Source organism: Lagenorhynchus albirostris, chromosome 3 (genome assembly GCF_949774975.1).
Source record: "Lagenorhynchus albirostris chromosome 3, mLagAlb1.1, whole genome shotgun sequence".
Classification (NCBI taxonomy): domain Eukaryota; kingdom Metazoa; phylum Chordata; class Mammalia; order Artiodactyla; family Delphinidae; genus Lagenorhynchus; species Lagenorhynchus albirostris.
The window spans coordinates 34,637,157-34,649,657 of NC_083097.1; the positions used below are offsets into that span (position 1 = coordinate 34,637,157).

Consider the following 12,501-nt stretch of genomic DNA (forward strand, 5'->3'; position numbering starts at 1 on the left):
CAAAGAAAGGCTAACCATCTCCAAAAAATTCAGAAAGGGGAAAGATCAATGAAGGCTAGAGCAGTTCTATAATTAGATAGGGCTTCTTCTGTAAGATGGGAAAGATGTGGATAGGCAGAGAAGTGGAGAGCCTTCCAAATGTAAATAATAGCATAAATAAACTCAGCAAAGGAAAAAATGAGCAAAAATGTACATCAGTTTTGTTTCCTAAATAATCTGTGCTATTTCTTCTAAATTGCATTTATGATAACAGACTAAACTAACTGCCAATTCGGTTAATTTAATTTTTAAGATCTTTAAAGTCTTTCATTATTAAAAGAGAGCTGACAGTTTACCATTTTGCACAAAAATAGCTTTTTCCTTGATAACTAAATATATCTTAATATGCAGGCCATTCATCATTAAAATGTTATGGCTCATTTTTGACCATTTTGATATGTGAGCCTACTGGCTTAAGTGCCAGCTGCATACCCTCCTCCTTTTACCAAGACCAGCAACATTTGTAATGATTGATGTGCTCTTTATGTATAATCTAGGGTAAGGGCATAACCAAAAGAAGACTTGAAACAGATTTCAAATGGATGTCCATCTTCCTTTATAAATAAAGATCTACAATAATATACAACATAAAGGAACCGCTTTAAATTTTAAAATGAAGGACTCAATTTGAACATACTTTTTTTTTTCATTGCAGGATCTTGGTTTCCCTGATCAAACCCATGCCCCCTGCAGTGGAAGCGCGGAGTCTTAACCACTGGACTGTGGCGGAAGTCCCAATTAACATTATCTTTTGATCCTCGAGCATACTGCTCTTGTCAATAGGGAAATTTTTCATTTCACTGATAGACTTCATTTCAGTATCATGGAGGACTGTCATTTCTTTCAAGCCAATTGTTAAAAATGCACGCTTACCCTGCATTGTTGCTGACTGCAGTTAGTCCTTTTACTCCAGTCTTTAGCAAAGCTCCTATAAGATTCTCTGGAATTCCACATAACCCAAAACCTATAATGAGCCAAAAAGATAAACAATTTGTGTAGAGGGTAATGTTCTTTTAGGGAATGTATGTGTCATTCTTTTTAATAAAAAAGAAAATATACCAACACATTATTAGACCTACTAAGCAAAATGCACAGGCATATCTCAGCAACTTAATAAATACACAATAAAAAGATCAAATTCCTGGTGCCAGGAATTTGAGGGGAGGGGGGAGATGAATACACAGAGTACGTAAGTTTTTATGAGCAGTGACATACTTTGTATGACATTATAATGATGGATATATGTCATTATACTTTTGTCCAAACCCATAGAACATGCAATACTATTCACTTCGTTAAAGTGAAACTTAAGATGAACTGTGAACTTGTTGATTATGATGTGCCAAGGCAGTTCATCCCTGGCTTAAGAAAAAAAAAAAGCTACCACTCTTGATAATAGCTATGCATGTGTGGGGAGGCGGGTCATGGGGAATTTCTGTACCTTCCTGTCCATTTTGTTGTAAACCTAAAACTGCTTAAAAAAAAGTCTCAAAAAAAAAAAGAATTAACACTCAGGATAGACATTTTTGGCAAAACTTCTGTTTCACTTATATATGTACACGTTTTATATGTGTGTGTGTTTGTTGGATTGTGATGTAAAATGTGTCTTTTAGATCAAAAAAGTTGGCAGGCCACGTTGGTTAAGTCTACTGGCAAATAAAAGCACAAATTAACCTCAGAAAAGATAAAATAAATAGTCATACAGCTGTATCCAAATGTTTTACATCGTTATATAGTACCAGACATCACTGTCAAGTCTTGATTCATAAGTATAAGGCCAAGTGCAACATGCTAATACGGCTACACGTTGTTCTTCTTGCACTTAACTACATATCTATTATTTTCCCACTTTAAAATTGAACCTTTGTACAGTCACTTTTTCAAGCATGTTTCTTTTATATGCCTGAGTTGATTTTGCAGATCTAGAAGCCTAAGCCAATGACTCATTTCCTTACATCTTCCACAATTCCTCAAATGGTATTGGGTCTAAAGTCCAAAGACTGCTGAGTTGAATGAATGAATGAATGAAGAGCAGGCTTAAAAATAAGCCTTGATTTTTGTGACCAAGGCCAAGAAATCCAAAGAAATGTACAATATAAGAATCAGGATAGAGAGGGGGGGAAGATGACAGAAGAGTAAGACGCGGGGATCACCTTCCGCCCCACAGATACATCAGAAATACTTCTACACGTGGAACAACTGCTACAGAACACCTACTGAACGCTGGCAGAAGACCTCAGACCTCCCAAAAGGCAAGAAACTCCCCACGTACCTGGGTAGGGCAAAACAAAAAAGAAAAAACAGAGACAAAGAATAGGGACGGGCCCTGCACCAGTGGGAGGGACCAGTGAAGGAGGAAAGGTTTCCACACACTAGAAGCCCCTTCGCGGGCGGAGACTGCGGGTGGCGGAGGAGGGGAGCTTCAGGGCCGCGGAGGAGAGCACAGCCACAGGGTTGCGGAGGGAAAAGCAGGGAGATTCCTGCACAGAGGATCGGTGCCAACCAGCATTAACCAGCCTGAGAGGCTTGTCTGCGCACCACCGGGGCGGGCGGGTCTGGGAGCTGAGGCTCGGGCTTCGGTAGGATCAGTGTGAACACAGCTTGAAGGGGTTAGTGCACCATGGCTAGACGGGAGGGAGTCTGGGAAAAAGTCTGGGCCTGACAAAGAGGCAAGAGACTTTTTCTTCCCTCTTTGTTTCCTGGTGCTCGAGGAGAGGGGATTAAGAGCGCTGCTTAAAGGAGATCCAGAGACGGGCGCGAACTGCGGCTAACAGAGCAGACCCCAGAGACGAGCGTGAGACGCTAAGGCTGCTGCTGCCACCACCAAGAAGCCTGTGTGCGAGCACAGGTCACTATCCCCACCTCCCTTCCGGGTAGCCTGTGCAGCCCGCCACTGTCAGGGTCCCGGGATCCAGGGACAACTTCCCCACGAGAATGCACGGCGCGCCTCAGGCTGGTGCAACGTCACACCGGCCTCTGCCGCTGCAGGCTTGCCCCGCACTCCGTGGCCCTCTCTCCCCCGGGCCTGAGTGAGCCAGAGCCCCCGAGTCAGCGGTTCCTTTAACCCCATCCTGTCTGAGTGAAGAACAGAAGCCCTCCGGCGACCTACACGCAGAGGCGGGGCCAAATCCAAAGCTGAACCGCGGGAGCTTTGCAAACAAAGAAGAGAAAGGGAAATCTCTCCCAGCAGCCTCAGGAGCAGTGGATTAAATCTCCACAATCAACTTGATGTACCTTGCATCTGAGGAATACCTGAATACACAAGAAATCATCCCAAATTGCGGAGGTGGACTTTGAGAGCAAGATTTATTATTTTTTCCCCTTTTCCTCTTTTTGTGAGTGTCTGCTCCTGTGGGAGATTTTGTCTGTATACCTTTGCTTTCACCATTTCTCCTAGGGTTCTATACGTCCGTTTTTCTTCGGTTTTTTTTTTTTTTTAACTTAAAAAATTTCTTTTTCCTAATACTTTTTTATTTCAATAACTTTATTTTATTTTACCTTACTTTATTTTCTTTTAGCCTCTTTCTTTCTAATTTTTCTCCCTTTTATTCTGAGCCATGTGGATGAAAGGCTCTTGGTGCTGCAGCCAGGAGTCAGTGCTGTGCCTCTGAGGTGGGAGAGCCAACTTCAGGACACTGGTCCACAAGACACCTCCCAGCTCCACCTAATATCAAATGGCGAAAATCTCCCAGAGATCTCCATCTCAACACCAACATCCAGCTTCACTCAACGACCAGCAAGCTACAGTGCTGGACATCCTATGCCAAACAACTAGCAAGACAGGAACACAACCCCACCCATTAGCAGAGAGGCTGCCTAAAATCATAATAAGTCCACAGACACCCCAAAACAAACCACCAGACATGGACCTGCCCACCAGAAAGACAAGATCCAGCCTCATCCACAAGAACACAGGCACTAGTCTCCTCCAACAGGAAGCCTACACAACACACTGAACCAACCTTAGACACTGGGGACAGATACCAAAAACAACGGGAACTACGAACCTGCAGCCTGCAAAAAGGAGACCCCAAACACGGTAAGATAAGCAAAATGAGAAGACAGAAAAACACACAGCAGATGAAGGAGAGACATAAAAACCCATCAGACCTAACAAATGAAGAGGAAATAGGCAGTCTACCTGAAAAAGAATTCAGAATAATGATAGTAAAGATGATCTAAAATCTTGGAAAGAGAATAGACAAAATGCAAGAAACTTTTAACAAGGACCTAGAAGAACTAAAGAGGAAACAAGCAACGATGAACAACACAATAAATGAAATTCAAAATACTCTGGAAGGGATCAATAGCAGAATAACTGAGGCAGAAGAATGGATAAGTGACCTGGAATATAAAATAGTGGAAATAACTACTGCAGAACAGAATAAAGAAAAAAGAATGAAAAGATCTGAGGACAGTCTCAGAGACCGCTGGGACAACAATGAATGCACCAACATTCGAATTATTGGGGTTCCAGAAGAAGAGAAAAAGAAAGGGACTGAGAAAATATTTGAAGAGATTATACTTGAAAACTTCCCTAATATGGGAAAGGAAATAGTTAATCAAGTCCAGGAAGCACAGAGAGTCCCATACAGGATAAATCCAAGGAGAAACATGCCAAGACACATATTAATCAAACTGTCAAAAATTAAATACAAAGAAAACATATTAAAATCAGCAAGGGAAAAACAAAAAATAACACACAAGGGAATCCCCATAAGGTTAACAGCTGATCTTTCAGCAGAAACACTGCAAGCCAAAAGGGACTCGCAGGACATATTTAAAGTGATGAAGGAGAAAAACCTACAACCAAGATTACTCTGCCAGCAAGGATCTCATTCAGATTTGATGGGGAAATTAAAACCTTTACAGACAAGCAAAAGCTGAGAGAGTTCAGCACCACCAAACCAGCCTTACAACAAATGCTAAAGGACCTTCTCTAGACAAGAAACACAAGAGAAGGAAAAGACCTACAATAACAAACCCAAAATAATTAAGAAAATGGGAATGGGAACATACATATCAATAATTACCTTAAACGTAAATGGATTAAACGCTCCCACCAAAAGACACAGACTGGCTGAATGGATACAAAACCAAGACCTGTATAAATGTTGTCTACAGAAGACCCACTTCAGACCTAGGGACACGTACAGACTGAAAGTGAGGGGATGGAAAAAGATATTCCATGCAAATGGAAACCAAAAGAAAGCTGGAGTAGCAAATCTCATATCAGACAAAAGAAACTTTAAAATAAAGACTATTAGAAGAGACAAAGAAGGACACTACATAATGATCAAGGGATCGATCCAAGAAGAAGATATAACAATTGTAAGTATTTATGTACCCAACATAGGAGCACTTCAATACATAAGGCAAATACTAACAGCCATAAAAGGGGAAATCGACAGTAACACACTCATAGTAGGGGACTTTAACACCCCACTTTCACCAATGGACAGATCATCCAAAATGAAAATAAATAAGGAAACACAAGCTTTAGATGATACATTAAACAAGATGGACTTAATTGATATATATAGGACATTCCATCCAAAAACAACAGAATACACATTTTTCTCAAGTGCTCATGGAACATTCTCCAGGATAGATCATATCTTGGGTCACAAATCAAGCCTTGGTAAATTTAAAAAAATTGAAACTGTATCAAGTATCTTTTCTGACCACAACGCTATGAGACTAGATATCAATTACAGGAAAAGATCTGTAAAAAATACAAACACATGGAGGCTAAACAATACACTACTTAATAACGAAGTGATCACTGAAGAAATCAAAAAGGAAATAAAAAAATACCAAGAAACAAATGACAATGAACGCATGACTACCCAAAACCTATGGGATGCAGCAAAAGCAGTTCTAAGAGGGAAGTTTATAGCAATACAATCCTACCTTAAAAACAGCAAACATCTTGAATAAACAACCTAACCTTGCACATAAAGCAATTAGAGAAAGAAGAACAAATAAACCTCAAAGTTAGCAGAGGGAAAGAAATAATAAAAATCAGATCAGAAATAAATGAAAAAGAAATGAAGGAAGCAATAGCAAAGATCAATAAAACTAAAAGCTGGTTCTTTGAGAAGATAAATAAAATTGATAAACCATTAGCCAGACTCATCTAGAAAAAAAGGAGAAGACTCAAATCAATAGAATTTGAAATGAAAAAGGAGAAGTAACAATTGACACTGCAGAAATACAAAGGATCATAAGAGATTACTACAAGCAACTCTATGCCAATAAAATGGACAACCTGGAAGAAATGGAGAAATACTTAGAAATGCATAACCTTCCGAGACTGAATCAGGAAGAAATAGAAAATATGAACAGACCAATCACAAGCACTGAAATTGAAACTGTGAGTAAAAATCTTCCAACAGACAAAAGCCCAGGATCAGATGGCTTCACAGGCGAATTCTATCAAACATTTGGAGAAGAGGTAACACCTATCCTTCTCAAACTCTTCCAAAATATAGCAGAGGGAGGAACACTCCCAAACTCATTCTACGAGGCCACCATCACCCTGATACCAAAACCAGACAAGGATGTCACAAAGAAAGAAAACTACAGGCCTATATCACTGATGAACATAGACACAAAAATCCTCAACAAAATACTAGCAAACAGAATCCAACAGCACATTAAAAGGATCATACACCATGATCAAGTGGGGTTTATTCCAGGAATGCAAGGATTCTTCAATATACGCAAACCAATCAACGTGATACACCATATTAACAAATTGAAGGAGAAAAACCCTATGGTCATCTCAATAGATGCAGAGAAAACTTTCAACAAAATTTAACACCCATTTATGATAAAAACCCTGCAGAAAGTAGGCATAAAGGGAACTTTCCTCAACATAATAAAGGCCATATATGACAAACCCACAGCCAACATCGTCCTCAATGGTGAAAAACTGAAAGCATTTCCACTAAGATCAGGAACGAGACAAGGTTGCCCACTCTCACCTCTCTTATTCCACATAGTTTTGGAAGTTTTAGCCACAGCAATCAGAGAAGAAAAGGAAATAAAAGGAATCCAAATCGGAAAAGAAGAAGTAAAGCTGTCACTGTTTGCAGATGACATGATACTATACATAGAGAATCCTAAAGATGCTACCAGAAAACTACTAGAGCTAATCAGTGAATTTGGTAAAGTGGCAGGATACAAAATTAATGCACAGAAATCTCTGGCATTCCTATACACTAATGATGAAAAATCTGAAAGTGAAATCAAGAAAACACTCCCATTTACCCTTGCAACAAAAAGAATAAAATGTCTAGGAATAGGGGCTTCCCTGGTGGCGCAGTGGTTGGGAGTCCGCTTGCCGATGCAGGGGACACGGGTTTGTGCCCTGGTCCGGGAGGATCCTGTGTGCCAACAGAACAGCTGGGCCCGTGAGCCGTGGCCGTTGGCCCTGTGCGTATGGAGCCTGTGCTTCTGCAATGGGAGGGGCTGTGACAGTGAGAGGCCCGTGTACCGCAAAAAAAAAAAAAAAAAAAATCTAGGAATAAACCCACGTACGGAGGCAAAAGACCTGTATGCAGAAAATTATAAGACACTGATGAAAGAAATTAAAGATGATACAAATAGATGGAGAGATATACCATGTTCTTGGATTGGAAGAATCAACATTGTGAAAATGTCTCTACTACCCAAAGCAATCTACAGATTCAATGCAATCCCTACCAAATTACCACTGGCATTTTTCACAGAACTACAACAAAAAATTTCACAATTCGTATGGAAACACAAAAGCCTCCGAATAGCCAAAGCAATCTTGAGAAAGAAAAACGGAGCTGGAGGAATCATGCTCCCTGACTTCAGACTATACTACAAAGCTACAGTAATCAAGACAGTATGGTACTGGCACAAAAACAGAAAGACAGATCAATGGAACAGGCTAGAAAGCCCAGAGATACACCCACGCACATATGGTCACCTTATCTTTGATAAAGGAGGCAGGAATGTACAGTGGAGAAAGGACAGCCTCTTCAATAAGTGCTGCTGGGAAAACTGGACAGGTACATGTAAAAGTATGAGATTAGATCACTCCCTAATACCATACACAAAAATAAGCTCAAAATGGATTAAAGACCTAAATGTAAGGCCAGAAACTATCAAACTTTTAGAGGAAAACATAGGCAGAACACTCTAGGACATAAATCACAGCAAGATCCTTTTTGACCCACTTCCTAGAGAAATGGAAATAAAAACAATAATAAACAAATGGGACCTAATGAAACTTCAAAGCTTTTGCACAGCAAAGGGAACCATAAACAAGACCAAAAGACAACCCTCAGAATGGGAGAAAATATTTGCAAATGAAGCAACTGACAAAGGATTAATTTCCAAAATTTACAAGCAGCTCATGCAGCTCAATAACAAAAAAACAAAATGGGCAGAAGACCTAAATAGACATTTCTCCAAAGAAGATATACAGACTGGCAACAAACACATGAAAGAATTCTCAACATCATTAATCATTAGAGAAATGCAAATCAAAACTACAATGAGATATCATCTCACACCAGTCAGAATGGCCATCATCAAAAAATCGAGAAACAATAAATGCTGGAGAGGGTGTGGAGAAAAGGGAACACGCTTGCACTGCTGGTGGGAATGTGAATTGGTACAGCCACTATGGAGAACAGTATGGAGGTTCCTTAAAAAACTACAAATAGAACTACCATATGACCCAGCAATCCCACTACTGGGCATATACCCTGAGAAAGCCATAATTCAAAAAGAGTCATGTACCAAAATGTTCATTGCAGCTCTATTTACAATAGCCAGGAGATGGAAACAACCTAAGTGTCCATCATTGGATGAATGGATAAAGAAGCTGTATCACATATATACAATGGAATATTACTCAGCCATAAAAAGAAACGAAATCGAGCTATTTGTAATGAGGTGGATGGACCTAGAGTCTGTCATACAGAGCAAAGTAAGTCAGAAAGAGAAAGACAAATACCGTATGCTAACACATATATATGGAATTTAAGAAAAAAAAATGTCATGAAGAACCTAGGGGTAAAACAGGAATAAAGACACAGACCTACTAGAGAATGGACTTGAGGATATGGGGAGGGGGATGGGTAAGCTGTGACAAAGTGAGAGAGTGGCATGGACATATATACACTACCAAATGTAAAACAGATAGCTAGTGGGAAGCAGCCGCATAACACAGGGAGATCAGCTAGGTGGTTTGTGACCACCTAGAGGGGTGGGATAGGGAGGGTGGGAGGGAGGGAGACACAAGAGGCAAGAGATATGGGAACATATGTACATGTATAACTGATTCACTTTGTTATAAAGCAGAAACTAACACACCATTGTAAAGCAATTATGAGTGTGAGACAGTGGTGCTAAAAGATACTCTAAACAAAGAGAAGCAAAGACCTTGGGAGACTCACTAATAGATAGAGGCATATGTGCTCTCAAACTCATAAAATGAGGAGAAACAAAAAGAGTGACTAGCTGTGGGCTGATGAGATCAATGAATTCCCAAGAATCTACGGATTTTTCAAAACTACTAATAAGATACCACCATTTAAGGCATCAGCTTTTCAAAATAATAGAAAAAGAAACACAAAAGGAAAGAAAAGGTAAACCTTGCTGAGCTTTCAGGAAGGGGACACTAATAAAAAATAGATAATATGTAATTAATAAATAAAAATAAGATAATGAATAAATAATAAAATAATTGGCATTTCCAATATTTGGCATTTATTAACTAAGCAAGAAAATAATTGGCATTTCTAATATACATACTTTGCCATTGTAATTTCCCTGCTTTGCTAAAAACATAAGGCTGTTACCATAAAAAGAAAAACAATACTATTACTCACCACCAACCAGTACTGTTGCACCATCAGGGACGTCTTTTACCGCTTCCACTGGATCCATATAAAATTTGGTATGGCGACGTGTGCTGGTTGAAAAGTAGCAAACACATCCCTAAAACATTAAAAAACATTTTTAAGTGAATAAACATTTGGAAGCATGCGTTCGCTTTCCATGTATAGCGATGTATTCAATTTTTATCTATACAATTTCACTAGCTCATCTTTGAAAGAGTTGGGCTGTAAGTAGTTCATCTTAGGAGTAGGATGGACATACTCTATCCACAGATTATCACCAGAATCCCCTTATGATCAATATCTTTTATTATATAAGGAAAACTCTGTGTCATTTGCGGCCCCTCGGAAGAGTGAAAGAAAGTAGATAACCTGTACACTGGGACTCAAATTCACAATATCAGTGTCATCAAGCATCAATTTCTGATAGCAACACAACCAACAAATATTTACTGTGACAAAATTTATGTGCCAAGTTCTGCACTATTTATTTCAATCTATCGATAGTAAGGATTAAGACACAACTGTTGCTCTCAATACTACAAATACTACATATTTGGACCCTGATCCAATCTTGGGTGTCAAAGAATGCCTCCTGAAAGGACAAGTAAAGAACAGCACACCAAAAAACTCATTCCCTTAAGGGGCCTGAAGTTTATGGATGCTGGAGAAAAGTAGCAAACTGTTATCTGCAAGAGAGGCAGGGTTAGTCTTACCCCAGTGTACTATTTGTTGCAAATCAGGCTATCTAGCGAGCATTCACCATCAGTTTTAAACTGTTTCCCTCTTTACACTTCGTCTACAATATGGACAGGAAAAAGTAATAAAGTCGATTGTGATGTAATCAATCACTCATACTCAACATCCTCTCTCCTTTATTCTCATTATATAGTCAACCTAAAAAGAGAGGGAGTAGAGAGAATGACACCTGACTCCTGAGATGCTGTCCCTTATCCAGCCCAACGAGGTTGTAAACTCACATCCATGAGGTTGTAAACTCACATCCACGGCCTATCAGTCTCCCAGACAGAGAACCCGAGGGGGTCCTTTTAGCAGCAAAAACGAGCTCTGTCATTCTTTTCTTCCTCCAAAAACTCCTTTCATAAAAAGTGTCAATTAATACAAAAGAAAATTTAAGAGAACTATACTGAAAGTCAAATGAGACCTGCAAAGGTATAGGTTGCCCAAATGACCTTTGTCCTTTTAAATTTCAACCTTGGTCAAGGTCAGATGAGGAGCTTGGTATACACTGGCATACTGCCCAAACACGGGGGAAGTAAGTAGAGGCGGGGATAGAAAGGAAAGGGCTTGAGTTACAGCTTTCTCCTCTTCCCTACCCTCAAGTAGCAAGGAATTATTTGATTCTGTCTTAACACACACATACACACAAAAACATATTTTTAATCTTAGAAATTAAAAGTTTGATAGTCTGAATAAGTAGGTTGAGAAATTGAATATTTCCTGCCATATTAGTAAACAAAGAATGTCACCGTCACCAGCGATTGCAAGCCCTCCAATGTGAGCTGATGAGCCCTGAAAAAACTCAGGGCTGAAAAGAATACCTACCATCTAGCAGCCATCAGATTGCTGCCACTCCCTGCAGGGAGCCCTGAGGAAACTCAGGATGTAAAAATACAGGCCCCAGATAGGTGCATATCAAAGGAGTGATTTCAGTGAGCCCAGACTCTTGCATCTTCCCATACAGAGAAAAAAAGGGCTAAATTCCTTAACTTGAGATATCTGGTTTTCTTTATTTAACAACAATCTTTTGACGTTCCCAATTACCTGCTCTTTGTAGCAAAACTTCTAAATATCCTGGCCCCTCCCCTGGACTCCTCCGAGCAGTTTCAGAGTTATCTGAAATGCTGTCTCCTGGGCTGCAGTCCTCATTTTGCCCGAAATAAAACTTAACTCGCAACTCTCACATTGTGCATATATATATATTTTTTAAGTCAACAGTCTATTTTAGTCGAAGTCAATGGCAATGGCTCTGAAAGTGCAGTCCTCAGACCTGAAGCATTATCAACTGGGAACTTATTAATGCAGAGTACGGGGCTCCAGCCAGGACTTACTAAATCAGAAATTCTGGGGATGAACACAGCAATCTATTTAATAAAGCCTCCAGGTAATTCTGATGCAAACTCAAGTTTGAAAGACATGTTTACCATAAATAAAAAAGAAAAAAACCTATCTCATTTTACCTGTTGGGTATGTTAAGCAGAAAAATTCTCAAGGTTACCACGTAAGTTTCCCACAGCGTTCTCTCATCCACCTATGAAACGTGTTGAATGTCTATTCTATGCAGGGTAGTGTGTAATGTTGAGAGAGACAGAGAATACGGCATACAATATGGTCTCTGCAAATTTCATCTGGTTATGAAGACAATGTACACACATTCAAAAAGTTAAACAAGTACACAAGTGTCACAGTTAACGCAAGCAGGAGGTAAGGATTTAAGGGCTAAATAAGCAGTAAGAGCCCTAAGTGCCAAGCACCGAAGGAACACTGGGAAGCTGGAGTTGGACCTATGATAAACCTGAAAGGAGAGATGAGATACAGAAAACCCCGTAATTTGTAG

The 12,501-nt window shown here is 39.7% G+C and overlaps 1 protein-coding gene across 1 annotated transcript in view; it reads right to left on the reverse strand.

The window, feature by feature from the left end:
- OXCT1 (3-oxoacid CoA-transferase 1) overlaps window positions 1-12,501 on the reverse strand; it is a 150,736-nt gene that overhangs the window by 136,582 nt on the left and 1,653 nt on the right. Inside the window, exons 2-3 of the mRNA XM_060147002.1 lie at window positions 9,915-10,023; window positions 913-1,003 (exon numbers count right to left, since the gene is read on the reverse strand). Coding sequence (XP_060002985.1) covers window positions 913-1,003; window positions 9,915-10,023 — 200 coding nt within the window. The remainder of the gene's footprint in view (window positions 1-912; window positions 1,004-9,914; window positions 10,024-12,501) is intronic.